The sequence below is a fragment of the Buteo buteo genome, chromosome 11, assembly GCF_964188355.1.
Source record: "Buteo buteo chromosome 11, bButBut1.hap1.1, whole genome shotgun sequence".
NCBI lineage: Eukaryota > Metazoa > Chordata > Aves > Accipitriformes > Accipitridae > Buteo > Buteo buteo.
In genome coordinates this window covers 24,691,327-24,719,040 of record NC_134181.1, presented here as the reverse complement: position 1 = coordinate 24,719,040, position 27,714 = coordinate 24,691,327, and the positions used below count along the sequence as shown (strand labels likewise).

At 55.2% G+C, this 27,714-nt stretch overlaps 3 protein-coding genes across 11 annotated transcripts; 1 reads left to right on the top strand and 2 right to left on the bottom strand.

Annotated features, from left to right (window-relative positions):
* The first annotated feature begins 497 nt into the window (after positions 1 to 497).
* On the top strand, positions 498 to 16,023 carry GABPB2 (GA binding protein transcription factor subunit beta 2). Of its 6 annotated transcripts, none has more exons than XM_075040722.1 (10): positions 498 to 563; positions 2,309 to 2,371; positions 2,634 to 2,773; positions 3,816 to 3,983; positions 4,136 to 4,330; positions 4,725 to 4,875; positions 7,957 to 8,070; positions 9,462 to 9,647; positions 11,134 to 11,267; positions 12,093 to 16,023. In XM_075040722.1, the coding sequence occupies exons 3-10, from the start codon at positions 2,660 to 2,662 to the stop codon at positions 12,378 to 12,380; spliced, it is 1,350 nt and encodes a 449-aa protein (XP_074896823.1). In that variant the 5' UTR covers positions 498 to 563; positions 2,309 to 2,371; positions 2,634 to 2,659; the 3' UTR covers positions 12,381 to 16,023. The 6 variants fall into 6 exon arrangements, with proteins under 6 accessions (XP_074896823.1, XP_074896818.1, XP_074896824.1 ...); XM_075040717.1 differs by having other exon boundaries at positions 7,954 to 8,070; XM_075040721.1 differs by having other exon boundaries at positions 501 to 563; positions 2,631 to 2,773; positions 7,954 to 8,070.
* A 98-nt stretch (positions 16,024 to 16,121) lies between these two features.
* On the bottom strand, positions 16,122 to 25,061 carry SEMA6C (semaphorin 6C). 4 transcript variants are annotated; one of them, XM_075040714.1, is made up of 18 exons: positions 24,871 to 25,061; positions 23,969 to 24,142; positions 23,763 to 23,877; positions 23,032 to 23,089; positions 22,877 to 22,933; positions 22,341 to 22,442; positions 21,991 to 22,081; positions 21,784 to 21,906; positions 21,222 to 21,310; positions 20,601 to 20,818; positions 20,048 to 20,179; positions 19,806 to 19,961; positions 19,100 to 19,336; positions 18,558 to 18,695; positions 18,249 to 18,326; positions 18,076 to 18,131; positions 17,827 to 17,868; positions 16,122 to 17,356 (listed from the first exon to the last, which is right to left on the bottom strand). In XM_075040714.1, exons 2-18 carry the CDS (start codon positions 24,087 to 24,089, stop codon positions 16,566 to 16,568), a joined length of 2,604 nt encoding a protein of 867 aa, XP_074896815.1. In that variant the 5' UTR covers positions 24,090 to 24,142; positions 24,871 to 25,061; the 3' UTR covers positions 16,122 to 16,565. The 4 variants fall into 4 exon arrangements, with proteins under 4 accessions (XP_074896815.1, XP_074896814.1, XP_074896816.1 ...); XM_075040713.1 differs by lacking the exon at positions 24,871 to 25,061 and having other exon boundaries at positions 23,969 to 24,399; XM_075040715.1 differs by lacking the exons at positions 17,827 to 17,868; positions 24,871 to 25,061 and having other exon boundaries at positions 23,969 to 24,400.
* Positions 25,062 to 26,022: 961 nt separating this feature from the next.
* On the bottom strand, positions 26,023 to 27,595 carry LYSMD1 (LysM domain containing 1). Its single transcript, XM_075039437.1, has 3 exons — positions 27,342 to 27,595; positions 26,692 to 26,984; positions 26,023 to 26,563 (listed from the first exon to the last, which is right to left on the bottom strand). The coding sequence occupies exons 1-3, from the start codon at positions 27,498 to 27,500 to the stop codon at positions 26,419 to 26,421; spliced, it is 597 nt and encodes a 198-aa protein (XP_074895538.1). The 5' UTR covers positions 27,501 to 27,595; the 3' UTR covers positions 26,023 to 26,418.
* Between the last annotated feature and the right edge of the window lie 119 nt (positions 27,596 to 27,714).

Sequence of the window (27,714 nt, the reverse complement as noted above, 5' to 3'; positions counted from 1 at the left end):
TTTATAGACACAGACGCATCGCAGGACCAAAACCCCTACAAGTCACGAAAACCAACCACCCTGCCTCAGGGAGATGCCACCGCCCTTTTATAGTTGGCGCCTAAACGCCTCTGCCGGAACTAACTGCAGGGGCGCATCACACGCATAGGACCCAAGTGCCACTCGTCTCTTGGTCTATCCTTCCGCTAGAGAAAATACTCCCTTTTTAGGACTCCCCCGTTGCTCGCCGCCCTCCTCCAGGCCCCTGGGCGGGCAGAGAGCTGGGGAAAAGAAGGAGAAATTCCCTAATGCCGCCCCGTGCCCTCTGCGACCGAGTGTGGGGAAATCTAAGCCACCTTTCCTCCGCCGACAGCGGCGAGGGACTCTTTTGTTGTCGAAGTAGTATCCTTCCGCGGCCGCCTCCCGGAGTTGCTTCCGGGTCGGCCATTTTGTGTGGCCGCGGCGGGAGGGGCGGGAACAGCCGCGAAGCGGGGGGCGGGGGCGGGGGCGGGCGAGAGCGGCGGGGGCGGTGCCGCGCGCCGGGAACAGCGGCGTGATCTGGGGGGGGGGGCCCGAGCCGCCGCGTGAGTGGGGTCGGGGAGTGGGAAGGGGTTGGGGGGGTGAAGGGGAACCCCCGTGACGGGCGGTCTTGAGGGTCTGAGGAGGGGGGGGGACCCCTGTGAGGGAGCAGTGCCGGGGGCCGATTTGGAGGGGATGGGAGCAGGCTGGTTTGGGGGTCCCGTTGGGTGTCAGTAGGGGGGCGGCACGGGGGAGGGAGCAAGGGGGGGGTGTCCCTGAGGCGAGTCCTGGCGCGGGAAGGAGGGTCCCTGCCCCGGGGGAGCCGTGGGGGGGTCCTCGGCCGGGGAGGGGAAATGGGCTCCTGTATGCTACAAGGAGGGGGGCTCGGGAGGGTTTTTTTGGGGTGGGGGTGGCGGTGTCTTGAGGCATGTCTGCAGAGCTGGCACCCCACCGGCTGCTCATGGGGGGGGGTTGGGTTTTTGAGAAGCGTGCTCTTCGCTTTTACTTCTGAAATGCGGCGAAGGGGAGGTGGAGGAGTTTGTCAATAGTAATCCAAGCTGCGAATGCTGTAAATAACTTAAAAAAAAAAAGAAAAAAAAAGGAGCCTCAGACTTAAATCCTCCCTGAAAGTGTGCAGCTGGGAGGAGAGCAGGAATGCAAGGAGAGGCCTCCAAATAATAAGTGTCAAAGGTTCAGTTTAATATGAGCAGAGAAACTAATGTTTTTTGTTAATGGCCCAGCTTCTCCTTTCTTTTGCAAACGCACACGGAGTGGTGAACTCCAGTCTTGCAAATATGTAAGCTGGTGGTTAACTTTGTGAACGCAGAGTTCAGTGCAACTACTCATGCCCAGAAAACATGCAAGTGTTTTCAACATGGGCGATAAGGGTGAACATTTAAGAAATATTCTCTTTCCTACAAGAAGTGAGAAAGGGGAAAAAAAACCCAAAGTGGAAAGTCCTGAAGGGCAGAGGGGTTGTGGTAGTCACACACAGGCATTGTAAATGCATCAAAGGTCCTGATTGCAGCGTAAACTCTTGAGTAACTGCTCTGGGCTCTTGACTTCCAAGCTTCAGGTGTTGCACATAACTAACTGCATGCTTGGAAAAAGCTACATGTGCAGAATAGTTTTATAAAGTGAGATGTGTTTGTGGAGGGAGATGGTGTGGGCAGTGTGTCCTGCTGAGGTTTGCTGTTTGGCTTTACTTTAAAGGGCTTGTGCTACTCATAGCCGGTTCTGTTGGTCACTGAGGAGAGGGTGGGATGTTTCTCTCGAAAGAATAAGAAGGAAATAGAGCTTTCCAACTATTTCATAGAACTGTAATTGAAGGAAAAAAATCAGTCGAGGGCCTCAGTGCTGTTGGAGTCACTGTTCTGCTGGGTGGCACAGTGCCCATTTGCACAGACGTTTGTTTGTAGCCACTTACTGAACATTCTACATGAGTTAATGGATAGACTTGAAGTCAGGCTTTGATAGGACTGGCCTACCAGCGTAACCCTATCGTTGAGAAAAATGCTATAGTTCACTATTGCCGTAATTATGCTATTCTTTGTGTAGCTTGGAATAGAGACACTGTTGTCTAGTACGTTGAGCACAGCTTTTGGGTTCTGCTCCTTTTATGACCTTGAACAAGACACTGAAGTTACCAAGGTTTGTTTTATCCTCTACCAGCAAAGAACAGGGATAGTTCCCCACATGCTTAGTTGCTAGAGCTGGGGTCAGAGAGAGTGTCTCAGAGATTAAATTATGTTCTTAAAGTGCTTTAAAGATCAAAATTATGTTGTGAACAGCTTTGCCGTTGCATTTACAGGTTCTGCTCTTGGAACTGGATCCACATGGGCAAGTCTTTGTGTCCGTGCAAGGCGCTGTTGAGGTAAGCAGGATTTTGCAGGAGCTCTGGAGGCTTGTGGTATCTGACCTGTTTGCTGAACCCATGTGCTGCCTTCTCTTGATGTTTCAGGGCATGGAACTGAAAAATATGATAAATATTTATGCCTGTTTATTGATCGTGTTGGGTCTAGTTCTGTATGGGAAGATGGTGTGTTCAGATGGGCTGTAGTTGTATAGCACTTTTAAAATGTCTCTGCCTCACTGCTTTTTGTCTGTTTGTTTTCTCTTTCTTGCTTTTAAAGCAGCTTTTGGCAAATACTTGTTCCCATGTATGAAGATGTCCTTAGTGGACCTAGGGAAGAGATTGCTAGAAGCAGCTCGCAAAGGCGAAGATGACGAAGTGCGAAAGCTGATGGCCAGCGGTGCTCCCTTCACCACTGACTGGGTACGTCGGGGCGATAGACGTTGGTTTTGTGCGAAATGGGTTGCCTGTGCACTCTTTAGGGCTGAACCTAAAGGATACAAATGGAAATTGGAGCAGTAAAACCAGAGTGTGGATTGACAGAAAATACCTCTCTGGATTTCTGTGGCAGAGCAGATTCCAGATAAAGCACTTTAAAAACCAAGACTTTCCTCAGGCAAAGGTGAGTTGATGTTTGTGTAAAGATTGATCTCTGCCTAGTGCATGAGAGCTAAATCACAAGTGCCATGCTGCCCCGGCCAGCAGTGTATGTAGGGTTTGATGCTTTAAGATGTTCAGTTCCCAACAGCTGAGATAAATGATGAGTCAAGTCAAATTAGAAGAACTGTTAAACCTGTCAGTAATAGGAAGTTCTTTTAAGAATGCTTTATTTAATTGTTTAAATTTTCTCAGTCAAGAAACTCATCTTTGGGGTGTTTTTTTTGTTTCCTTAAAACCCTGAAAACAAACCAGCCCATCCTGAGTTGGAAAGGAAATAAAAGCTGTAATGAAACTGAAGAATAACAGTTGGATAAACAAGGAACAAACAAGTCATTGGTAGCCATTTTCCATCACCAGTTGTCATCATTTCCTAACTTACTAGTGTGTTCATTCATAACTTTGCAAGATGAAGGAATTAACTGTATTGAGAGGTAGCAGAGCCTAGTAATATTGTAATACTGCCCTTTTCTGACCAGTGGTGAGATTATCTGTCATGATATTGAAATGGCAGAGGTGTCCTGCTGTGGTTTGGAAAAGAGGCTCAGTGATGAAGGGGTGGCACAGTGGAGAAACTAAAAGCATGTTTGATCTTCAAGTTACCAGATAATGTAAAGATCCCTAGAAAATTTGAGATTTGCTGGGAAAATTATTGGATGTGCAGCCCCCTATTTCTAAGTGGAGAAAAAAAATTAATTTATTCCAGAAGCTTTGTCATTTTAATTACTGCTGGATATACGCGTGGTGATAACTGTGCCTGTCCTCTCTTGCTGTGAACAGACAGTAACTCTTCTAAATTAACACACAGCTTGGGACGTCGCCTCTTCACCTCGCTGCCCAGTACGGCCACTATTCAACAGCAGAAGTGCTGCTTCGAGCTGGTGTTAGCAGAGATGCCCGAACAAAAGTGGACCGGACACCACTACATATGGCTGCAGCTGATGGACACACTCATATTGTAGAACTGCTAATTAGGGTAAGTATAGCAAATTAGTTATCACTTTAAGGCTGGTCTAAATCACCCTTGGAGTTCAGTGTTGATGTCCCTGTTCAAATGCTAGTGCACGCACTACCTTTACGACATTGAGAGGAGACAGCGCACACGCAAGTAATGCTTATTTCTTTCAGAATGGGGCTGATGTAAATGCCAAGGATATGCTGAAAATGACTGCTTTGCACTGGGCAACAGAGCACAACCACCGAGACGTCGTAGAGCTGCTCCTCAAATACGGAGCTGATGTCCATGCTTTCAGCAAGTTTGATAAATCGGCTTTTGATATTGCTTTGGACAAGAACAATCCAGAGACTCTGGTAATGCTACAGGTAGGTTGAGGAGGGAGAAACTTGTTGGTGGTTCTCTGGCCCACAACTGTATCTGCGCTAGAGTGAGAGGGATCTTGTTGTGTCTGATCGGATTGTTCTCTGTTTGCAGAGAGAACCAGAAATATGGAGGTGGATGAGGTTTGTTTTATTTCTACATCAATTAGTCCGTGCCTATTAGGACTCAGTGAGTGATAGGGTTTACTGCCACAGATCTTGTGCGGTCGTAGTGTAAGTTGCCAAGTTTAGGTGGCAGTTTTGTCACAGCTTTTGCACTGGTGTCCCTGATATATTGCAGAGAGAAATAACCTGTCTCTCAGATGTTTCAAGGATGCTAAATACCATTGCTTACCATAGAAAGCATGACGAATGTATGCCCAACCACACTCTTTCCTAGGAAGCAATGCAGAACCAGGTTAATACTCATCCAGAGAGAACAAATCCCATCACCAACACTGTGACTCTCACCTCACCATTTATTCTTACGCCAGGGGAAGTTCTAAATCTGACTAGTCTCATCTCTTCAGCAAACACCAAAACAACCTCAGGTAAGGTTTTAAGTGACCTTGAATGGCAAAGTCTTGAAAAAATCTCCTAAGACTGCTTACCAGTAGAGGGCAGATGATCATTTAGTAGAGGAAAAGTGATGAAATGTAGCCAAACACACCCAACTACTGCTTCCTGCCCCAGAATATTTTTGCTGTCAAAGGTAACAAAGCAGTTTTCTAGCTGATGTAAATAAAGGTGGTTCCACTGTGAGTGGCAAAGCTCTGCTGAGCTCAGCTGTGGGGCTGCTCCAGGTCTGTTACAAGCAACAGAGCTTGAGAAAATGGATTTGGCTGTTTGCAACAGAAGAATAATGAGAGTTATTGCCTGTGCCAAATCCTGAGCACTGCAGAGCGGTTGGGGAACAGTTTGCTTTGTTCTTTACTGGCTACAAGAGTTGAGTGAATGTTTTGCTATATATAAATGTTGAGTAAGGAAACTGCAGAATAAGCAGGTCTATTGGATATGTAGATTACTCCTTATTTCTTCTGTCCCACTTATTAGATGGAAATAATTAGGTTCCTCATTGTTCTGTGAGCCTTATTTTCATGGGGAAAACTCTTTTAACTTAAGGCTGAGGGCGAATTCTTTGTGTAATTCCAATTTTCATAACTCTTGAAGTGAATTTTCTGTATTTGGGGAAATCCAAACCATTGTTTCTTTTCAGTCTGAAGGAGGCTACTAAGTACAAGTTTTGTGAAGCTATTTGGCCTCATCCTGCAAACACTTCTGCATGTGAGTAATTCTTTCATTAGTGGGACTGTTCACATGCGTGAATGTTTGCTTATCGGCTAGAGAGTGCTTTTAAAATCCCAGATACTGATGTTCTGCAGTCCCACCCAGGCTTCTCTGCTTATGCCGGGCCACAGTGACTTCAGCAACACTCCATACTTGCTCTCAAAGCTTTCAGGGCTGCTCGCAGCTTTGAGGCACTGACAAACCCTAATTTAGAAGGGGAGAAATGACCCAAAGCATTCTTCTTCCACCCATGAGGAAAATGCAGCGTGGCTGGCGCAGAACATCTTCAGTCAAGGATATTCCACAAACTCAAAGGGGCATAAAACTTGGGATTTTTGTATCCTGGATGACACTCTGGCCGTGATCAGTGTCACTCTCTGCAGATGGATCTGGCTTTGCCTGGAAGCCAGGTAGGAGTCACAGAGGCCAATGCCATGCTGAAAAGCTGTTAGAAAACTTCTGATTTCCAGCTTAAACACATTCACAGCCTGTTTAGACGTTCTGGTGCAAATACAGCCCTTTAGTTGAAATCATTCTTCTTTTTCCATCGCCTCCATCCCTTTGATGTGGAAATCAATCCTGTCCCCTCTCTGCCTTTGTTTCGCTGGGCTAAGCAAGCCGGTCGCCCCGAGTCCCTTGAATCCATCCACGGTACGTGGGTGAGTGGCTGCAGGCAGCATTCCAGATGAGCTCTTGGCACTGGCCTTGTAAATCCCCGTCTCTCACTGCACCTCTCCTTGTCTATCCTGCAATGTAATTGCCTTTTTCAGTGCCACAACACGACAATGGCTTATTGTCCACATGTGACTGGACTAAAATACCGTGGGTTTTTCCCCCCATGACACTTCAAGCATTGGCAGTAGCTGGTCAGTGTGAAAATAGGCAGTGTCTCCTGCTCTAGGCCATGTCAGGACGTTTTTTGCTCATTTCCCACAAGAGGGCATCAGCGACTGCACCTTCGTTACAACAAAAATCTCTTCTTTAACTCTTATGACTAATAATTTTTCTTACCCCTCTTAAAATTCACTATGTCTTCTGTTATTGAAAAGGTTTTTAAATGGGAACAAATATCTTTAGCTGGTCTGAGGAAATCTGGTTACAGAGCTGCTGAAAACAGTCACTAGGCCTGTGGCATTTTCATGTGCCTAGTCTACGGCTTTGTGAAAGTATCGTTCTTTGAAAATAAGTCCCTTGATAACCTTTGTAAAGTCAGGAGCCAGTGAGAAAGAGAGAAAATAGATTGCAGGGGTTAAGGCAGGGGAACTTTAGATGAACTTCCCTTTGTGTGCTTATAATCTATTTATCTACGCTGGCAATGAGGTACAGGATCTCTTTTTTTTTTTTTTTTTTTGAGAGGAATTGTGGGTTATATGCACTGAGTTTGCGCCCGTTTAGTTAATTTCCTGTTCCATTCTTACTAAGTCTGCCTTTGAATAGGAATTACTATGGTCAATTGGAGGAAGAAACATTGTTTTTTGGAACGGAGAAGACTTGTTTATCTCATTCAAATCAATACACCATTGCAGTGACTGTGGTCTTTCCGTTACTGAACCTGAGAAGGGAGGAAGAAAGGACCTGCATGCCCAGTACATTGAAATAAAGTGATACACGTAGCCAATTTCTGCGTTTGAGCAAAAGTCTCTGTTAACTGACTTGTGCTGAAACGCTTGGTCCATGAAGTAATTCTGAAGACTGTACTTTCCCAAATGAGGGAGGACCTGGGTGCTGTAATATACTCATAATAGCCAACATGTTTAATATATTCTTTAGGTTTTGCAATTTTGAAAGTTGCAGTACAATGCGAAGCCAAGTAATTACGTGCATAGCAACCGCTCTGTGCAACGTTACAGCAATCAGACTCCAGCATGTCTGTGAGTGTGATCAGGCAGCGCAGCTGCGTCTCGAAAGGCTGTCTGTGTCTCCAGATCAAAGCTCGGCATGCCAACTAGCCCGGTAGACAGCCTGCCTTTCTGTAGTTCTTACAATAAAGCTGAAGCAAGTCAGTTCACATTTGCTGGTTTTTGTTACATAATTCGGAAAAAACTTAATTAAATTCTTGCTTTAAATTTGATTAAAATTATCATAAAATATGCAGAGTGGGTACAGTCTGTCCTAAAGTAGTATCAAAGCCCCTTTTACAGTTAGCAGTAGGAGGGGCACCTCTCATGAAAAATGATATGTACCACCTCCCTTTCTCCATTGACCAGTGGGAGCCCAGAAAATTCTTCATACCTGATGTCTTGATCTTTAGATGACAAAATTGTTGCATTCTGACTGCTTTATTCGCTGTTTAGATAGGGCAGATCCTGACAATCCTTCAGTTTGCCCTCATCTTTCTCAAGCAGGTGACTCGCATGTCTCTACAGTGCAGTTTTCCAATTCGACAACCTCTGTGCTTGCCACACTTGCAGCCCTTGCTGAAGTATCAGCACCACTTTCCAACTCAAACAGAGACACAGGTAGGGGAAATGGGTCAGATGCTGATTCAAATTTGTGTAGTTCTAGCGAGTATCTTGCCAGGAAAGTGGAGGAGATTTAAGATGTGGAAGTGAATTTGCGTTTCAGGGTAAAGAAAAGATGACAATAAATATTTGTGAAGCTGTGGGTTCATTTTGTTTATTTATTTAATCCCAGTTCAAACTTAATGAAAAAAACAGCAACGGTTACCAATAGAAGTAACTTAATTTTTATTAACCAGCATGTCTGACCCTGACATCACAATACGTTGCTCTTGATGTGCTTTCACAGTTATATAAAAAAGAAAAAAACCCAACCCCAACAACAAAAAAAACCACTCCAGAACATGAGTTTACTTTAATATATAAATGTAGATAAATATTTTTAAGAAGGAAATTGTCTGAAATGCTTTCTGTCCCCAGTTTGCTGTAAAATGTTGGTAGTCAAAAAAATGTTTTGAGTCTCTTGAGGATCTGGTAACTTTTTCTTATGGAAAGGTTTGGGCGTTTTTTGTGTTTGGGTTTTTTTATGATCTTTCATGGTATGTTTGTGGAGTGTAATGTTTGACCTTTAATTAACTTCAGATTTAGAAATTTGATAAAGTTAAAGTTTATATAATCCTTTCACCTTGGAATTCATTTAGTTTCCCCAAAGCTAAATGTTTTCCTAGAATCTTAGAGATGAGCAATTTAACTTCTTTAAGCTGCTGGTGCCACACCACTGATTCCTTGACCTGCAGTGCTTGAGTGTTTTCCTCTTTGGCACCCAGAGTGCACATAACAGGTCAGATCCCCTCTGTTTCCTGCGCTTGCAGCATATGCTGGGAGCAGGATGCAGCTGAGGGTTTGCAATCCTGATTATTTGTGCAAGCCATTAAGTTACACAAGAAGTGTTCTAGGGAGTTGAACCAGTCCGTGGTCATCCAGCCAAACCAAATAGCCTCCTCATGGTTGTTTGGCCATGCTCGTGCAGACAGGGCTCTTGAGGCATGAAGAGTTTTTTTGTGTGTGGTTTGTCTTCATTAGAGCTGGGGGAAGGGTTGTGGAAGGAAGCTTTGCAGAGCCAGGTCTGCTTAACAGCTGCCTCCAGCTCCAGGCCTTTTAGTTTAATATACTTGGATGCTAGTACTTATTAATTAACACAAAAAATGCTGGGTTTACTCTAGAAGACTTGTTTTGCTAAAGTGTAGTGGATTTTATTTTCTTTTCCCCTACTAAGACTTACTGTATTTCCCGAATTTTTTTTTATTTATTTATTTTATTTTTTTTTCATAAGCGGGCATCCCAGGAGTCTCAAGCTGCGTGCTTGAGCTTTTTCACTAGACTTCAGTTTCTATTCAAGGAAGAGAGAAGGAAACGCTGACTTTTTTTTGGCACTTACTTTATTTCTCAAGGTAAGACGGAGGAAGTAGCGGAAGCAAATTCTGTCGATTCTGCCATACAACAAGTGGTTGGCAGCGGAGGGCAGCGCGTCATCGCCATTGTAACAGAGGGGGTTCCTCTGAGCAGCCTGCAAACGGCCATCCCCACCAGTGGCCTCAGCCAGCCCTTCATCCTAACCATGCAAGATGGACAGCAAGGTAAGAAGGAGCTGAACTCGGAAGGCAGCGCTGAGGATTAACTTCAAAAAGAGAAAAAGAAACTGCTGTCTGTGAACCCTGTCGAGCCCCGCAAGGCTGGCGGCTGGTGTGATGTGGCTTGTTGGTGCTGTGATGTAACAGATCGTGCCTGACTGCTGGGCCCCAGGAGGGGTTAAAATGTCTGTGAGACTTACGTCAGTGGTAAAGTTTGCCAGCAACTTATTTGTAGCTTAGTACACATTCACACTGCTATGCTTTAATATTTTGGTCTTTGCATTAAGACCAAACACCTTTAGTACAATGTTGCAGGAGGAGAAGTGCCGAGTTAGCCGTTCTCTTTGGCAGCTGGGCAAAGACAATTCCTTTATCTTGTGGCAAACTTCCTGGTCTGGGAGTAAATCACACAGCTGATGAAACTGCAACCTGTTACCTTTAGCAATCACTCCATTGTTCTTGTAAAACATAGTATTAGGCCATTAATATCAGCTTAAATATACCTTTTCTTCCCATAACTCTGGTTATATTGCCTAGGGTGATATAATCTTATCAATTTTACAAGGCAAATGTAAATCGTGTTCAGTAAAGCACTGCAGAGCTCCAGAGTGCTCTTACAGTGAATTTTTGTTTCCTTAAGGGATGTAATTCATCAGCCTTGTCCACTACCGACAATTCTTTTAGCATGTCCTAGGGATACTCGGTTATTTGGATTAATGTTGGTGCAGAAAAAGAGGATTAGGAAGCAGAGCAGCTCTCCTGTAACATGCATACAGTGCTACAATGTGAGATGGGTTACATCAGTTGTGTCTGTTTACAGACTTCATGAGTGAAAAGCAATTTTCTAAAGCTGTTAATTATTCAGAATTATTTGCCAAATTACTACAAATAATCCCTGGCTTGTAACCTGTTCTGAGTCTAAGGAAGACAAAGGGAGAACTGTTCAGGTAGTGCTACCTTCAGTAGCTCACGTGGTGCCTTTCTCCTTGGCTGGACGAATTCTTGCTACTGGCTTCCCAAAGTGAAAACCCATGTTTGCAGATTTAAAGTGTGTTTGTTCTCTGGAGTATTTGCAGCTCTTGCATGCGCTTAAAGCTGATTCAGAGCTTAGCCAGTGGGACTGTGTACTGGGAATTTTCGAGAAGAGCTTTCTATTCCTCTTGCTTAGTCAGTCCCAGCTATTAACTGCATTACTGAGGCATTGGATTGGTAGTTTTTACCTTGTTCTCTGAGATGGAAATCTTTGATTTCAGTTTCTGTCAGCCCTGTTGTGGTGAAATATTCAGGTATTTCAGAGGCCTGAGTAGAGAAAACTGGAAGCCCGGTCCAGAGTTTCTCTCCTCTCTGGGAAGACTTCAGCATTGCTGATCAGCAGGTCTCCTCTTTTTCTCCAGAACCACGCTGATGCACTGACTTCAGAGAAGTCTTTTAGGAAACATCTGTGCAAAAGCACGTCTCGCACTGTATAATTTGTCACCTTTTAATTTTTCAGTTTTAACTGTACCTGCTGGTCAGGTTGCAGAAGAGACTGTTCTTGAAGACAAAGGTGACGCAGAAGACGAAGAAAAGCCACTGGCTAAGAAGCAAAAAGTGGAACAAAATACAGATGACTCAAAGGAAGACAAGGTAGATACTGCAGCTTGTAACTTCGATTGCTGTTGTCTCCTGCATGTTTCTCTGCCGTGCTGAGGATGTCGGGCTCCTGGTCTGCCAAAGCCATCTCAGAATAGAAATGAGCTGCGCCCTGCTCGGCTGAGTCTGGGGATGTCTCTGTAACAAACTCTGCTCAGAGGTTCCCTGCTCTTCCCACGCATGGTCCTGTGTTAGCAGTGAACAGGCGAGAGGTTGAAAGGAGCGGTGCTCAGTTGGATATCGGTAGGAGGAAAAGAGCCAGCTAAATCACTTGTGGCTGTTTTGCCTGTGCTGAAGGTGTAGCTCAGGGTTTTTAGATTAGTTGTGGTCTTTTACTGAGATGATTTAGGATTTCCTGTAGAAGCAGAGCATACAGGCTGGGTGTAAGCCAAGCCTCAGCTCTTCACGAAGCAGCAGGAATGACTCTCCCATCACTCTCTGTTGGGGAGGAAGAACGTTCTTGATTGCCTCTCAACTTTTCAGCACTAATAGCTCTTTATTTTTCTTGCATCTTGGTTACACCTGCTTCCAACCTTTGAAATTCATGACGGTGAGATCATGCATAACTTCCCAGCCCACCTCCCTGCATGCTGTGGGGACACCTACCAGCCAGTTTGTGCCTCCCCATGTCCCGGTTGCCTCTGGTAATGTGTGACAAGCAAACCAGTTGAACAGAACTTGACCCAAGCACATTTCTAGTGCTGCCTAAGAGCATTTTGCTTTTATGACTCGTAACTGTTGGAGTGCTTGCACACCCCGTTGCCTTCATGTCGCAGGTTGGGCCTCCATCGTGGGCTCTCTCAACTTTGTTTTCTGTAGGACAGTGTTGAAAGGGAAGTGCTACAGCAGCAGTTGCAAGAGGCGAACCGGAAGGCTCAGGAATATCGCAGCCAGCTCATGAAGAAAGAGCAAGAGGCGGAGGAGTACCGGCTGAAGCTGGCAGCCATGGTGAGGCAGCAGCCCAATGGAGTGGAGGTGACGGTGCTCGAAGAGGTCACCGAGGTTGACCCGCTTGTGGTAACCTCGGAGGACATCAAGGAATCCGTTCTGGCCATGCTAGAAACAGATCAGCCAACCGATACAACTGTGGAGACTGTAACCTCCTAATCCTTGGTGATTGACTGGGTTTTGTATGGGAAAATGACCTTTTTTTTTTTTTTTTTTTTTTTTGTGTTAAATAAGGTGCTGTTGGCAAGTGGTGTTGGAGCAGAGGGCTGTTGTCAAAGCCACCCCGTTGCTGGGGGTAGAAGCTTCTCCAGCCACTTGCAATGTAACTCTGCTTTCAGCGTGGTGCCAAAAGGTGCTTTTAAAGCTTGACCTTGAGAGATTGGAAGCTTTTTAACAAAATCTTAGCCAGTGAGTGACGTAACGGCTTATTTGGTGATGTCAATACCTGCATTGTTGGGGAGTGGAAAAGAAATACCTCATTGCCAAAGCAGCTGGTATTAGTGCTCAGCTGCCTGGAAGTTACAGCACTGAAAACAGACTTTCTGCAATAACCTGAGGTGTTTGCTCCCTTTGGCGAAGTCAAGTGACTGGATCGGGACCTTCAGAAAAAGTCATCTCTTGGGGTGTTGCTTTAAAATCTTCAGAGGTGTGGAGGGGATTTCCCCTTTCAGCCAGAGAGCAAATTATGTTCTTTTTCTTGCAAAACCATGAATCTCTTTGATCGAGGCAACCTTCAATGCAAGAGCAAAGGCTGGGCTGAATGTCTGTCGGATGGAGCATTTCACGCTATCAGGGAATACCATGCTTCACACTCTGTGTTTCAGGAACAATTTGGGGAAGGTCTTTGTCAGACCCCTTAACTACCCAGAGGGATTGCAGAAAATTCCTCCTCAGTTTTATGGTATTTAGTCAAATGTTCTACTTGACACTTCTGCGCTGAACAGTAGCGTTAACTGATTATATATGCAAAACTATACATACGGTGGTTGCTGCAAGACAGCTTGAGAGTCAAGTTGTCTCTGGAGATATATATGTCACTTTTTTTTATTAAACAGTTTTTATTTTTAAAGATACTAAAACCTTTTTTAGGAAGCAGCTGATCTTGTTACTGAAATGTTCGTGGTTTTTTTTTTACTCTCTGCAGGCCCGTTTAGTGCAGGGATCCGTTTAGTACGGTGGATTGTGGGTTTCAAGACAGCAGGGAACTGATTGGAAGCACCCCGAGTAATTGCGTGGAGCTCAATAGTGAAAGATTATCAAGGGAAGTTTAGAAAAATACCATCACGCAAGCTGTGCTGTCGGCCATGAAAAGGTTTTAAGGGCAAGGAGTGACTTGCAGGTCCGAGGCCCTAGCAGATGGGCTGCTCCCTGAGAATGTCTTCCTGCCAGATAATCCCTAGCTCTTTTGGCCTGTAGTTTACTGATTTAGGGTTTGTTGGGGGTTTTTTTGCCCTAGTTTTGTAACTATTGGCAGGATTCAAGGTAACAATTTGATTTCATGGTCCTTGCATTGCATTTTTCTGTGTTATTTCCAATCATGTCTGGATAATGCGTTTTTCTCTTGGTTCAGGTACTGCTTTTGTTAATGTTTCTTTGCTGATAGATCAGCCCATATCGTGACATTGGAGATGTAATACAGACTAACAAGTTCATAAAGGTATGAATGTGAGGTCACGGCTCCAAAGGAATCTCTCACCCCAAGAGGAAACTGCTTTTCATACTAAAATCAGTCAGTTCCTTGTGGTTGGACCTGAAAGGAAGGTGGGATCTGCCGAAATCCCCTCTTCAGCAACGTTTCACAGTGTTTCACTGGTTGGGTTCACCAGCGAGTGGTAGGAGAGGAAGGTTTATGTAATTGTTGTAAAGGCTTCGTGAGACTTGCTGAATTTCGAGAATCTAAGTGCATTTATTTATAACCAGTGTAGCTATATTTATAAATAAGACTTTTTTATCTTTTTCCAAAAGATGTTTTGAAGAAGGCTTTAATAATTATTTTTTATGAACAAATGTTTGGAGAGACTCGGGTCCTGGCTGTTGATTACTTCAGTGTTTCCTCACTGACTGCAAGCATGCATTATTTTCTTTTGTTCCCCAGAACGTTGATGGTTTGGGTCTGTTTGAACTAAAAATCTGCATCGGAGGGTTCAAGGCAGTATTAAAGTAAATCCAGGCAGATTCTTCTAATACCCAGAAGCATTTACAGATGTAAAGGGACACTGTCAATTTTGGCTTTTACATTTCGCCTGAAATTTGTGCTTATTATTTGTAAATTTGAAGAGCTCAGCAGCTGTAGCGTATATAAACACTGCATTGTGCCTTTGACAGCACTGCGATTCTCAGTTATTTCCATCCTTCTCCTGAAAAGGGTCGGTTTTGCCAAAAAGTCCCTTCAGCTGGGAAACAAACTTCCCCTTCAGAAGAAGAGGAAAAGAAAAAAAAAGTCCGTGGCACTCACGGTAACTGAATTTGGTTTATAGAGTTGGAACAAATAAAGCTGACAGTGTTCTTACTGCTTTGCCTTGTGGGGGGCTGAAATCACACGTTAATTTTATTTTTAGAAGTACTTGCGTACGGGGTCTGAACAAAGATGAGGAGAATTTGATCTCTGCCCAGCGTTTAGAAAGAATTTAAACCCTGCTGCAGCCTTTACTCTTACACAGAAAGGATTTGGAGCTTTTTAAGCCAAGACCAGCAGTTTTCTGGTCAGTGCGTAGTCAGCTGTGGCAGCGTAGGGCTGTTCTGAAGCGGGTAAATAACCTCCCACTGGAGTCTGGGCCGGACTCTGCTGCGTCAGGGCTTTTCTCACCCACGCCTTTGCCATCCTCGCGCCACTTTCACCAGCAGCGCAGGATTCGAAGAGGTTAAAGGCTAAACAAACCCCTTTGCTTTCGATGGCTGCGTTCTTATCGAGGCAGAGCAGCCCAGCTCCCCTCCGCCCACACCTCCAGCCTGACTTCCCCTCTGCTGCGAGCTTGGGAGAGCTTGGGATCGCACCAGCGCTCGCCTGTGTGCTTCTGCGGGTGGGAGAATCCCGGTTCCTTTCCCAGAGACGCCGATGCAGAAGTTGCGGTCTTAAAACAAATGTGGGTTGTTTCTCCTCGGTGGAGGAGGTGGCGTGGCACTAATTGAACCAGTTTAGGTTTGATTAGAGGTCTGTTTGCCTCTTGTTTGCAGTAACCAGCTCTAAACAGTTCCCTTTATCCTAAATCGGAAACAGGGCGTTGTAAATCCGGTGGGGATGAGCGGAGGAGGTCACGGAAACGTGAGCTAAATCCTCTCCAGACAACTGTGAAGGCAAATAGCAAACCCCGGGAGTTAAGCTGAGTGGGGCGCAGGTCCCCCGGAGACCTTGGCTGGGGCCTTCCCTGTCCGTACCCCCCTTCCACCCCAACCCACCACCTGTGGGGTGGTTCTTGGTGCCAAATCTGATTATTTCTTTAATCTCGCCTTTATCAGATTGTTTTCCCCTGTGCCAGGCACAGTGCTGGGGTATTTATTGCAGAATAAATGGCTGCTTCACAGTGGCAGGTCCCTCGCAGACCCCGTTAGCACTGCGATGAGGAACCAAGTGCTTGGGACCCCGTTTCTACTGAGGGTAAAGGTTTGGAAATGCAGAAATTTCAATATCTATACTTTTTCTTTTTTTTTTTTTTTTTATTGTGTACTATGTTTCTTAATAAAATACCATGGCCTCAGTGAGCAGCTTTCCTTCACCCCTGGTGTCAGTCCAGTCCCCCTAAGCCACCACCTTGCCAGCCCCTTCATGTCCTCGGGTGTCCCATGTGCCACTGTCTCTGTGAGGACAGCCCAGGGCCACCATGCTGGGCTCAGGGGTGTCCTGTCCCCATCCCACTCCCACTCCCCACCCTTGCCCCAGACAGAGCCAGGCAAGCAGCTGCGTAGGAGCGACCATGTATTTAATTGCCGCGGCTGGCACAGGGCCGAGCCCTGGTCCTACACGGTAGGATGAACCGAGCTCTGGTGTGGAGAGCCGCCGTGTCCAACACCCTTCTTGCTGTCCCCGGGGTGGGGGGGCTGTGGCCATCAGGGTGGGCAGCAGCGGCTCCAATGACCCCCAAAGCAGTGAATAAATTAGAAAGGATCAAAAAATGAAAAAGCCCTGGGAGCTGGGGGATCCTGTCACCCTGGGCAGGGAGACAGGGCAGGGTTGGGGGGGGACACGGGACCCTCACCACCCAAGGGAGAGATGGGGGCAGCCTGGGGATATGGGGACCCTCATGGCTCAGGGCATCGAGCCAGGGAAGGGAGGACCCTGCCACCCAGGGTGGAGGATGGCTCGGGCCCCCTGTGCCAGCTGCAGCAGGGGTGTCCCCAGTGGGGGGCTCAGGGCTGCCCGGGGGCCGCCGGCACCAGCAAGGGCTTGGGCAGCACTGGGGGCTTCATGGAGAGGGAGCGCTCCAGGGTGCCGGGCCGGGGGCCCCAGGGTGGCCCCCCCGGCGCCCCTAGTGAGTGCATGCGGGTAAGCCCCCGGGCCAGGCCGGGGGGTCTTGCGGGCGTCCCTCCCAGCGAGTGTCTTTGTGCCAGGGGTCGCCTGGGCGGCGGGGGGCTGTCAGGGGGCACATCCAGCCGCCGGGGTGCCCCGTCACGGGGAGCCAGGGGGAGGCTGGGGAATGGGGCGCCCGGCTGTACCCGGTTGGCAAAGGAGCTGGTGGCTGGGGGGGTCACCGGCCACCCCGAGCCCCCCGTCCCGTGCAGCCGCTGCAGCAGCTCCTCCAGAGTGGCCTTGGGTGGGGGTCCTGGGCCGGGGGGCTCTGGGCAACCTGGGGTGCCGAGATGGGTGGCCTGGCCACGTCGGTGTTCTGCCACTCGCTCCTGGGCCATCTTGGTGGGTGGTTGCGGGGTGGCCTCAGGGGTGGGAAGCTCGGGGGGGTCCCACAGGCCCCCGGCCCCTCCCTGGGGCGGCAGCGGGGGGTAGAGGCGGGGGGCAGGTGGCTGGGCCAGGGGCCGTGGGGTGGTAGGGGACTCCAGGGGTCCCTTGGGGACAGCAGGGCGACGGTAGCAGGCTGCCAGCAGCCCAGCGGCCAGGGCACCAAGGGTGAAGGCGCCCAGCACGCAGCCCACCAGCACCGGCACTGGCACCGTCGCTGCAGCCCCCGTCTCGGCCTGACGCACCCCTGCGGGAGCACCCATCAGCCCACCATGTGTGTGGGGGACCCAGACCCCAACCTAGACCCCCCCGGGGATCCCTCTTGGTCCCTGGGGTCCCTCTCCCACCCCTGGGTTGCCTTCCTGGTCCCTGGGGTCCCCCCACCCTGGGTCCTTCTCCTGTCCCTGGGGTCCCTCCTGGTGCTGGGGTCCTTCCTCCACCCCTGGGGTCCCTCTCCCATCCCCAGGGCTGCTGCTGGTCTCTGGGATCCCTGTCCCATCCCTAGGATCCCTCTCCTGTCCCTGGGGGTGCCTTCCTGGTCCTTGGGATCCCCCCCATCCCCAGGGTCCCTTCTAGTCCCCGGGGTCCCCCAACCCCTGGGATCCTTCTCCCACCCCAGGGGTCCCTCCTAGTCCCCGGGTTCCTCCCGTATCCCTCCCTGGTCCCCAGGGTCCCTCCCAATGAGTGTCCAGGAGGGACAGACGGGGTGTCACTGACCATGGGCCAAGTCCCCGTCACCGTCCCCCGCAGCCGGTGCATCTGTGAGAGCAGAGTGGGGTCGGGCCAGGCCACCCACGTCACCTGGGACCACCTGTGGCCCCCCCCACTGTCCTCCACCTCCTCCAGTGTCACCTGCATCCGCCTGTGACCTCATGTCCCCAGAAGTTCCCATGGTGACCCTCTATGTCCCCCAATATTCCCATGTCCCCAATGCCCCCAGTGTCACCCATGTCCCCCACCCGTCACCTTGGCAGGTCCCAGTGATCCCGGGGGATCCCTCCACGTCCTGCTCGAAGCCACTCCTGGGGGACACGGGTGGAATGTCACCCACCATCCCCAGTGTCCCCACCCCACGAGGAAGGGACCCAGGAGACTGGGGGGGGTAGCCCCCAGGGAAGGCCACTGCGGGGGACACTTACGGAAGGTCCTCGGAGAAGGGGACACAGCCCCTGGGGGGCAGCCAGACGCAGTAGGGGTCACGGGCGGCCAGGCAGCTCCTGCGTGGGGGGACCCAGGCAGCTGGGTGCCGGAGCTGCCCCTGCACGTCCCTGTGCCCTCGCACGCTCTTGCACACCCCTGGTCCTTGCACACTCGCACACCCCCGGCCCCCGCGTACCCTTGCACGACCCCGTGCCCTCGCACACTCTTGCACACCCCTGTGCTCTCACGGGTCCCCGTGCCCTTGCGTGCCCTCGTGCCCTCGCACGCCCCGTCCCCCCCCCGCTCACCTGCGGCAGGCGCCGTGTCGGGCGCAGCGGCTCAGGGGCAGACGCACCAGGCACCCAGTGAAGGCGACGTAGAGCTCCCGGCCCGGTGGGTGCAGCTCCAGCCCCAGCACCCGGCTGGCGCCCCGCGGCCCCCGGCACCTGCACCCCCCATAGCACCCATCGTGACTGCACCCCACCTCAGCACCCACAGTCCCACGGCACCCCATGGCACCCTGCAGCTCCATGGCACCCGCCAGCAGCCCATGGCACCTGCATGGCCCTGCAGCACCTGCATGACCCCATGGCACCCGTCGGCTCCCCATGGCGCCCATATGGCCCCCCCCAGCACCCATCAATGCCCTATGCCATGCGCATGGCCCCCCAGCATCCATGCGGTGCCCACACTACCACTGCACCCATTGGTGCCCGCTGCCTATCAGCACCCATCAGCACCCATGAGCCCCCCCCAGCACCCATGGTGCCCGCAAGCCCCCCAGCACCCACAGTGCCCAGGTGCCCCCCCCAGCAGCCCCAGCCCCGGATACCCAGTGCCTGGCACTCACCGCCTGGGGTCGTAGAGGCTGATCTCCTCCAGCAGCAGTGTCTCAGAGCTGGTGTCCCCGGGGTCACCAGGCTCTCGGCTGTCACCGGGTGCCGGGGTGCCGCCGGGGTGCCGGGTGGCCCGGGGGTGCTGTGCGGCCGCCAGGACCTTCAGCACCCGCCCGTCCTCAGCGCCCAGGAAGAGCACGGTCTGGTTCCCCTGTGGCCCCGCGCCCGTGTCCACCGCCAGCTGCGTCAGCCTGCGCCCAGCACACCCTCGCACCCGCCGCGCACAGGGCCTTGCATGCCACTCTGCAGCCACTCGCACACCTTTGCACCGTGGCCTTGCACACCCGTGCACCAGGGCTTCGCGCTGGCTTGCACTGGGGCTTTGCACACCCTTGCATGGGACCCTTGCACACACTTGCAATGGGGCCTCGCACACTGTTGCACACCCTCACAGCAGGGCCCTTGCACCCAGGTCTTACACGCCCTCACATAGCCTTTGCACATCGTTGCACGAGGGCCTTGCACGCCCCTTGCACCAGGGCCTTGTGCACCCTTGCACAGGGGCCTTGCACGAGGACCCTCCCCACCCCACAGCACCCACAGGACTGGCTGCACCCTCACCCCCCCTGCACGCTCACACCCTCCTTGCACGAGCTACCTCCCCCCTGTCCCCAGGGCCATACATCCCCAAGGCCACCCTGTCCCCCCGCCGGGGCACACCTGGTGCCGGTGCGGGTGAAGAGGGGCCGCCCGCCAGCGGGTGCCACAGCACCGTGCAGCAGCGGGTGCTCCTTGGCGAAGACCAACGTCTCGTCGGGGAAGTCCCCGGAGGTGACAACACCGGCGGCCAGTCCCATCCCAGCGCAGCAGCCCGGCCTGCAGCACAGCCAGCGTGGGGACCCAGGGGTCCGGGCAGATGCTGCACCCCAGGGGGACCCAGGTGTCCAGGCTGGGGGGTGTACCTGGGTCGGGGCACCCTGTCCTCGGGCACTGGGGCCCAGGTGCCAGCGGCACCGCGGGGTTCGGCGAAGGGTCCCTCGAACGCCCGCTCCACGTCTGCCAGGTAGAAGGCGCAGACGGCAGAGCCAGGGATGCTGCAACGGCGGCGGGGGGTGGCACCGGTGCTGGGGACACCCCTGTCCCCTCCCGCAGCTGCCAGGTCGGCCTTGGTTTGGCCAGGGCCCCTCCACGTCCCTGTTGGTCCCCGCTGTGTCCCCATGCCCTGTTCCCCTGTGTCCTGTCCCACTGTGTTCCCATGTCCCCCTGTGAGTCCATCCCCATGTCCCCATGTCTGTCCCTCCCACGTCCCCATATCCCCATCTCCTGTGTACCCGTGTCCCCATGTGAGTGCATCCCCATGTCCCCAACCTTCCCATCCCCATATCCCTGCCCATGTCCCCCCATGCCATGCTCCACTGCCATGTGTGCCTACAGCCCCCTGTCCCCTTGGCTACCCACGTCCCCCGTGAGCCCATGTCCCCCCGTAACCGTGTCCCCGCGTCCCTGCCACCATGCCTGTTGGGCTGGGTGCCGAAGAGGGCGAGGACAGCGGGGCGCCCGTGCAGGGCCCGGGGGGGTGTCACCGCCTCCAGGACATCGAAGTAGAAGATGGTGTCCCCAGGGACGGCGCACTGCAGCCGTACCTTCAGGAAGGACGTCCAGCGCCGCTCCAGCACCCGCGGGGAGCCCCCTCGGTCATTGCGGCACACCCGCGCCACCCGCGCCACCACCACCTGCACCGGCACCCGTGGGCGTCAGCACCCGAGGACCCACAGGCATCGGCACCTGGGCACCCATGGGTGTCCGCGCATGGGCACCCACAGGTATCAGCACCCGAGGACTCTCAAGCATCAGCACCCAGGCACCCATAGGCGTCAGCTCCCAGGGAGCCACAGACATGAGCACCCCAGGGCCCACAGGCATCGTCACCGTCACCCGGGCAGCCAGGGCCATTGGCACCTCGGGCTGGCACCCATGGGCGCCCACGAGCACCCACAGGCAGCAGCACCCTGGGGGGCACCAGCACCCAGCCAGACACCCCAGGGAGGGGGGCACTGGAGTCTCCCCTGCCTTGATGCCAGGGGGATGGGCACCCAGGTGCCCCCACCCCCTGTGCCACCACATCCCCGTGCCCACCTTGCCCAGGGCGCTGAGCTCCACGGCGACCTCCCTGAAGAAGAAGTAGACGTAGGGACCATAGGGCAGCGCCTGGACAAAGTGGGGCTCTGGGGGGACCGGAGGGGAGCTGTCAGACCCTGCCGCCTCCTGTCCCCATCCCCCACCCCTGCACTCACCCCCTCCCCTGCCCCTTCCACCCCTTGATGGCCCCATAGCCCTGTACCACCAGATCCCAGCCCCTGTGTCCCCCCAGCTCCACAGCCCCAGACCCACCTACTCCCCCACAGCCCCCCCATACACCCCTACCCCCTACCTGTGCCCATCACCCCCCTACACTGGTACCCCTCTGTGCCATTCCCACACACAACTGTACCCGTCTACCCACTCCACAGCCCCCCCACGGACCCATACCCCTCTACCCCAGCCCATATACACCCTGACCCCTCTACCTACCCCCAGCCCCCCAATACACGCATACCCCTCTACCTGTCCCCATCACCCCTCCATGGACCCGCACCCCTCTACCTGTCCCCATCACCCCCCCAACACCCGTGTCATCCCCCCCTATACAGTGGGGTACCCTGCAGCCAGCGGGAGCTGTACTTGAGGGTGCGCAGCGGGGGGCGGCCGGGGCTGAGGCTGCGGTAAATCACTGCGTCGCTCGCCTGGAAGTCGGCCACCGTGGCTGAGTACAGGCTGCCGTCTGCAGGGGGGTCACACCAGCGTCAGCCCTGTCCCCCTCCCTGGGTACCCCCGTGTCCGTCCCCCGCCCCTGTCCAGCACCCACCGACAAAGAGGGCGACGATGCTCTGCTTGGCATCGAAGGGGCACCGGGCCTGGCCGCTCACCTCCTCGCCCTCCTGCGCCAGGCTGCTCACCTGGGGGGGGTGGGGAGGGGTGGGCCGAGGCAATGAGAACACCCCCCCCCCCCCATCACACCCTCATGCTGCCTCCAGCCCCAGCACAGAGACGCTGAGGACACCCACACTCATCACACCTCTGGGCACTGCCCCGCTGCACTCCTCAGTGGGGGGCTGAGGGCCCCACACTTATCACACCCACCACCCCCCTGTGCTCCCTGGCGGGGCTGAGACCCCCCCACCCCTGACACCCACACTCCCCCCAGGCTCCCCCCACCTGGTAGGTGCGGCAGAGGGGGCTGAAGGCATTGGTGCCGCAGGCCAGGAGGGTGCCAGCGTCACGGGGCACCAGCACCCTGATGTAGTTGTGGCACTCGTCCTACACGGGGGCAGGGGAGGGGACACGGGGGTGGACATGGGCGGGACACAGGGGGCCCCAGTGTCACCACCTTCCCCTGCCCTGAGCCCCCTGTTTGACCCCATCCCTTGTATCCCCCATACCCTCTACCCCCACACCTCCATACGCTGTACCCCTATACCCTGCGCCCCCCGTACACCTGTACCCCAATAAACCTGTATCTCTGTACCCCCGTACCATGTACCCCCATACCCAGCAACCCCCCACCATAAACCTCTATCTCTGTACCCCCCTACCATGTACCCCCGCACCCCCATACCCTGTACCCCCATATCCCCATACCCTCATGTCTCCACACCACATCTACTTGCACCCCCAAACCCCCAGCACCCTGTACCCCCATACCGCCCCATATACACCACACCCTGTACCCCTCTGCCCCCCTACCCCCGTACCTGCAGCCGGCCCCGCATGGCGCAGTTCTCCCTGTCCTGCGTCTCCCAGGTGAGGTGCTGCCGGGTGAGATGGGGGGGGTGGGGTGGGTGAGCACAGGGACCCCCCACCCTGGCCCCCCCCGTGTCCCCAGGGACGACAGCCCTGGCCCCCTTACCCGCTCAGGGTACAGCATCCCCTTGTCCTGCCCCAGGTCGAAGGCGTAGATGTGGTCCCTGGAGGGGGGGGGGGCATGAGCGTGCGAGGGGCACGGGAATGTGCGAGGGGACACGTGCCACGCACAGGCGCAAGGGACTGCGGGGACACATATGGGGCCATGGGAGGGAATGTGGGGGCACAAGCACGCACAAGCGCACAGGAGCACATGCTGGTGGGCACACGTGTGCACAGGTACGGATAATCAGGCTTGAGCATGCAGAAGCGGGCACAAGCACATGCAAGTGTGCCCAAGCGTGCACAAGCATGGACAAGCACACACAAGTTTGCACAAGTGTGCACAAGTTTGCAGAAGCAAACAGGCCTCCAGAAGCAGATGCACATGTGAACAAGCATGTGCAAGCTTGCAGAAGCGCACACAAGCACATACAAGCACGCGTAACCTTGCACAAGCACAGACAAGTGTGTACAAGCATGCAGAAGCACGCACGAGCACGGACAAGCATGCACAAGCTTGCACAAGCATGCAAAGGGAGGATGAGCTTGCACAAGCACAGACAAGCATGTACAAGCATGCACGTGTGCACAAACATGGACAAGCACGCACAAGCACGCACAAGCATGCACGAGCTCGCACAAGCGCAGAGAAGCATGTGGAAGCATGCACAAGCGTGCACAACTGCAAAGCACGCACGAGCGTGCACAAGCGCACCCGAGCGCGGCCCCGCTCACCGGGCGGCGACGAAGAGGGTGCTGTTGAGGCACAGCATGCGCTGGAAGTCGAGGCCGAGCTGGTCCGTGACGTTGTCCCCTCGAAGGCCACCAAAGCGGGGGTAGGCAGCGGTGGCTGGGGGAACAGGGGGGGACGCGGTGACACCCCGTCGGCCCCCCAAGCCCTGGTCACCCCCCCCCCCCGGACACCTCCCCGCCCCACTCACCTGCCAGCCCCACGGTGCTGCGTGCCACCAGGTCCCGTGGGAAGGACTGCGCCGCCCCCCCGGGGTCCCCTGGGATGAGGAGGAGGAGGAGGAGGACAAAGGGCAGCAGTACCCCCGGCATCGTCGTGGGTGCCCGGAGGGGACGCGGGGCTGAGGGTGACCCCCCGCCCCGGGCTGCGAGGGGCTGATCTCAGCAGGGGGAAACTGAGGCACGGGGGGGGCGGGGCACAGGGCAGCCCTGGGGATGGGGGGGCGCGGGGACAGCAGGGATGTGCACCCTGAGTGCGGGGACGGTGCTCCCAGGGCCCCCTCCCAGTGGCCCCAATATCCTCCTCCCGGTGCTCTCAACCCAGCGGCCCCACACCCCTACCCCAGTGTCCCCAGTGCCCCCTCCCAGTGCCTCTGCTCCGATGGGCCTGTCCCAGTGCCCCCAGCACCCCCGTCCCAGTGTCCCCAGCACCCCCGTCCCAGTGCTCCGAGTGCTCCCCGTGCCCCGGGAACTGCTGCCAGCAGCGCCGGGACACCACGCACAGCACACGCGTGTGCAGCGGGGCACGGCTGCGCGCACACCCGCACCCGCTCCCCCCCCCCCCCGCACACCCATACCCCACACGCCCGGCTCCGCAGCACCCACCTGCACCCTCCCAGCACCCCAAAACACCCCACCGACACCCCACCAGCCGCCCCCAGCACCACCACCTCACCACAGCACCCCACCTACACCCCGCAACACCCTCACAGCACCCCAAGTACCACCCAACACCTCCAAAACACCCCCAAAATACTCCGCCCCAACACCCCACCGACGCCCCCTACAGCACCCCACCGACCCCCCCGCCCCAACACCCCCCCCACCCCTCACGTCACACCCCCCCCCGCCCCGACCCCTCTGCGCTCGATACCAGCTCCGCTCCCCGGGCGGTCCCGAACGGACCCGAATGGACCCGAGCGGTCCCGAGCGGCCCCGAGCGGCTCCGCCCCGGAACGGGCTGGGACCGGCCAGCGGCCGGAGCGGGGCTGGGGGACGGGACCGGGGACCACCCGTGGGACCCCACCCGGGACACACCTCCCCCCTTGCCCCCGCCGGGGCCACCCTATAGATAGTCATTAATCCCCGTTAATGAGATGATCCTCATTAGCCGCTGAGAGGGGGGTGGGGGGGGGGCGGCTTGCACATGCGTGTGCACAGCCGCGCGGGAGCGGGCGCGCGTGGGTGCTTGCACGCGCGTGTGCGCGGCCCCGGCCCCCCCGCGCGTGCACGCGCCCACGTGCAAGCGTCGGCGCACACAGACGGGCAGGCAGGTGGGTGCACGTGCTGCGCACGGCCAGGCACGCGCACGGAGACCCTCGCACACGCGTGTGCAACGGGGCTGGGTGTCACCTCTGTGTGTGTGTGTGTGTGCGCGTGTGTGTGTGTGTCCCGAGTGGGGACCTGTCACCTCCCTTGCACCAGCAAGTGGCTGTTTGCATGCACGTGTGCACCTGGCCCAGTGGGAACTGGGAGCTACTGGGAGCTACTGGGAGCACTGGGCTCCCCCCCCAAGGTGCCATTCAGGCTCCGGTCCCCAAATGTCACGGGGGAGGACACAGGGGACCATGGGGACATCCCAGGGGACTGGGTGGCCCTGGGGGTGCTGGGGGACCGTGGGGAGATTTCCGAGGTTCTGGGGGGTCCCAAGGGTGCCGGGACAGGGTGACACCTGGTGGCACTGAGTGGCGTGGCACCCACATCCCCTGGGTGACCGGGGAGGGGACACACACGCACAGTGTCCCAGTGTCCCCGAGTGGGTGCCCGCAGTCCCAGGGGCCTGACTGGCCTGACTGGGTGCAGACCGTGTCCCTGAGGGGTGACAGCATCCCCACGGGGGTGATACTGTCCCCAGGGGGGTGTTCCTGCCCCCAAGGGGATGACCGCGTTCCAAGGGCTGTGACCGTGTCCCTGGGGAGGGGGAAATCATGTCCCCACTGGGATGTCCATGTCCCCAGGGAGGTGATGGTGTCCCCAGGGGGGTGTGACGGGTGTCCTCGGGGGGTGACAAACAGGCAGAGCCGGGTGACAGTGCTCTGTTTTATTTACAGGCTCTCAGGGTGGGGGGTGACCATCCCTGTCCCCATGGGGGTCCTGGCACTGGCATGGGGGGGTCCCACCCCCCCCCGAACTCCCCCGTGAGAGCAAAGACATACAAATAAATACAACCAGAGGAAAAACATCAGCTGGTAAGTCTTGTCCCAGTACCTCCCAGTAGCCCTGCAAGAGGGCTGGCTCTGCACTCAGGGGATGGGTGTCCCTGCAGCAGGAAAGGTCCCTTGAAGGAGACAGGGAGGGGACATCGTGTCCCGTCCCATCCCCCCAAAATCCCTGTGTCCCCTCCGGTATACCCCGGCTGGGGCTGGGGGTGTCCTGGGGTCCCTGTCACCACGGGGTGTCACGTCCCCTGGCGTCCTTGGCGTCACAGCATGAAGATCTCGTCCTCAGTGTCGCGGAGGGCAGCCGCCCGTGGGGTCCTGGTGAGGGGCCGGGGGCCAAGGCGGGGACCCCGGGGGGCCAGTGGGCCCCCGGCATCGGGGCTCCGGGTGCCTTCGGCCTTGGCCGTGCTGCAGGGGACGCAGCGGGGTGGCACTGAGGGGTGGCCTTGCCACCCGCCCACCCACCCTGCAGCCAAACCCACCTTCCAAAAGACCCCATTTTGCCCCAAAAGGGGAGGCGGGACAGGCGCGCTCACCCTGTGCTGCCGGCGCGGAGCCGTTGTGCCGCCGCCACCGCCTTGGAGCGCCCGATCTCGGCGTCGAGCTGCCGTAGGAAATCGGTGGCTGAGAGGTCGTGGCGGGATGGGATGGGGGCCACCGGGATGTCCCCCGGGGGGACGGGCACATCCTTGTCCTCCTCCTTCTCGTCCTTGTCCTCATCTTTGGGGCAGGGTCCCCCCGGCTGTGCCGGCACAGGGATGAGGAGGGTGGGCTTGAGAAAGATGGTGTCCGAGGTGTAGAGGCGGTTGGCGCGCTTGATCTGCTCCATCTGCCGGGGACCGGGATGGGGACAGGAATGGGATGGGGACAGGAATGGGATGGGGACAGGAATGGGGACAGGGTAAGGGTGGGGACAGGGACAAGGACAGGGATGGGATGGGAACAGAGATAAGGGCCGGGAGGGGGACAGCGAGGGGATAGGGACAGTCACAGGGACAGGGTGGGTGAGGGAAGGGGACGGGGACAGGGATGGCCCCATGGGGACTGCGGGGCTGCCGGGGGACCAGGGGTTCGTCCTGCCCCCGCCGGCCCCGGGGATCCCGCCCCACACCACCCCACGGCCTCTCCAGACCCCTGGATATCCGTCTCCGTCCCCCCCCCGCCTTGTCCCCCCGTGGCCGCTCACCGTCACCCCGTAGCGCAGCGCCAGCCCCGGTAGCGTGTCCCCGGGCTCCAGGCGGTGCTCCCGGGCGGCGGTCCCCGCTCCCCCGCTCCCCGCCGCCATGGCGGGACGGCCCCGCTCAGCCCCGGTCCCCGCCAGCGCGGGGGGGGAAGGGGGGCTCATGCGAACAGCCCCGGCCCGGGCGGGGGACCGGCCCAGGGCCCCGGCGCTCCGGCCGCCGCTCACGGGGGCGGGCTCGGCCCCGCCCCCACCCCCGGGCGCCCCCGGGCCCCGGTGAGACCGGAGACGCCAGGCCCAGCGGAGGCCTCTGGGACTTGTAGTCCGGGATGAGGGGGGGAGGAGAGAACCCCGCCGCCCCCTCGAGCAGTGATGCCAC

Bases quoted from the DNA above. Each gene is read 5' to 3' on its own strand.
- GABPB2 (XM_075040717.1), top strand. From the start codon at position 2,660: ATGAAGATGTCCTTAGTGGACCTAGGGAAGAGATTGCTAGAAGCAGCT. The intron at 2,774-3,815 runs GTACGTCGGGGC...ATTAACACACAG, and splicing joins CTCCCTTCACCACTGACTGG to CTTGGGACGTCGCCTCTTCA. The intron at 11,268-12,092 runs GTAGATACTGCA...TGTTTTCTGTAG, and splicing joins ATGACTCAAAGGAAGACAAG to GACAGTGTTGAAAGGGAAGT.
- SEMA6C (XM_075040714.1), bottom strand. From the start codon at position 24,089: ATGCCGGGGGTACTGCTGCCCTTTGTCCTCCTCCTCCTCCTCCTCATC. The intron at 23,090-23,762 runs GTGAGCGGGGCC...CCCCCCCTCCAG, and splicing joins ACCCTCTTCGTCGCCGCCCG to GGACCACATCTACGCCTTCG. The intron at 18,696-19,099 runs GTGAGTGCCAGG...TGGGGGGTGCAG, and splicing joins AGCCTCTACGACCCCAGGCG to GTGCCGGGGGCCGCGGGGCG.
- LYSMD1 (XM_075039437.1), bottom strand. From the start codon at position 27,500: ATGAGCCCCCCTTCCCCCCCCGCGCTGGCGGGGACCGGGGCTGAGCGG. The intron at 26,985-27,341 runs GTGAGCGGCCAC...GGTCCCCGGCAG, and splicing joins CGCTGCGCTACGGGGTGACG to ATGGAGCAGATCAAGCGCGC. The intron at 26,564-26,691 runs GTGAGCGCGCCT...CGTCCCCTGCAG, and splicing joins CTCCGCGCCGGCAGCACAGG to CACGGCCAAGGCCGAAGGCA.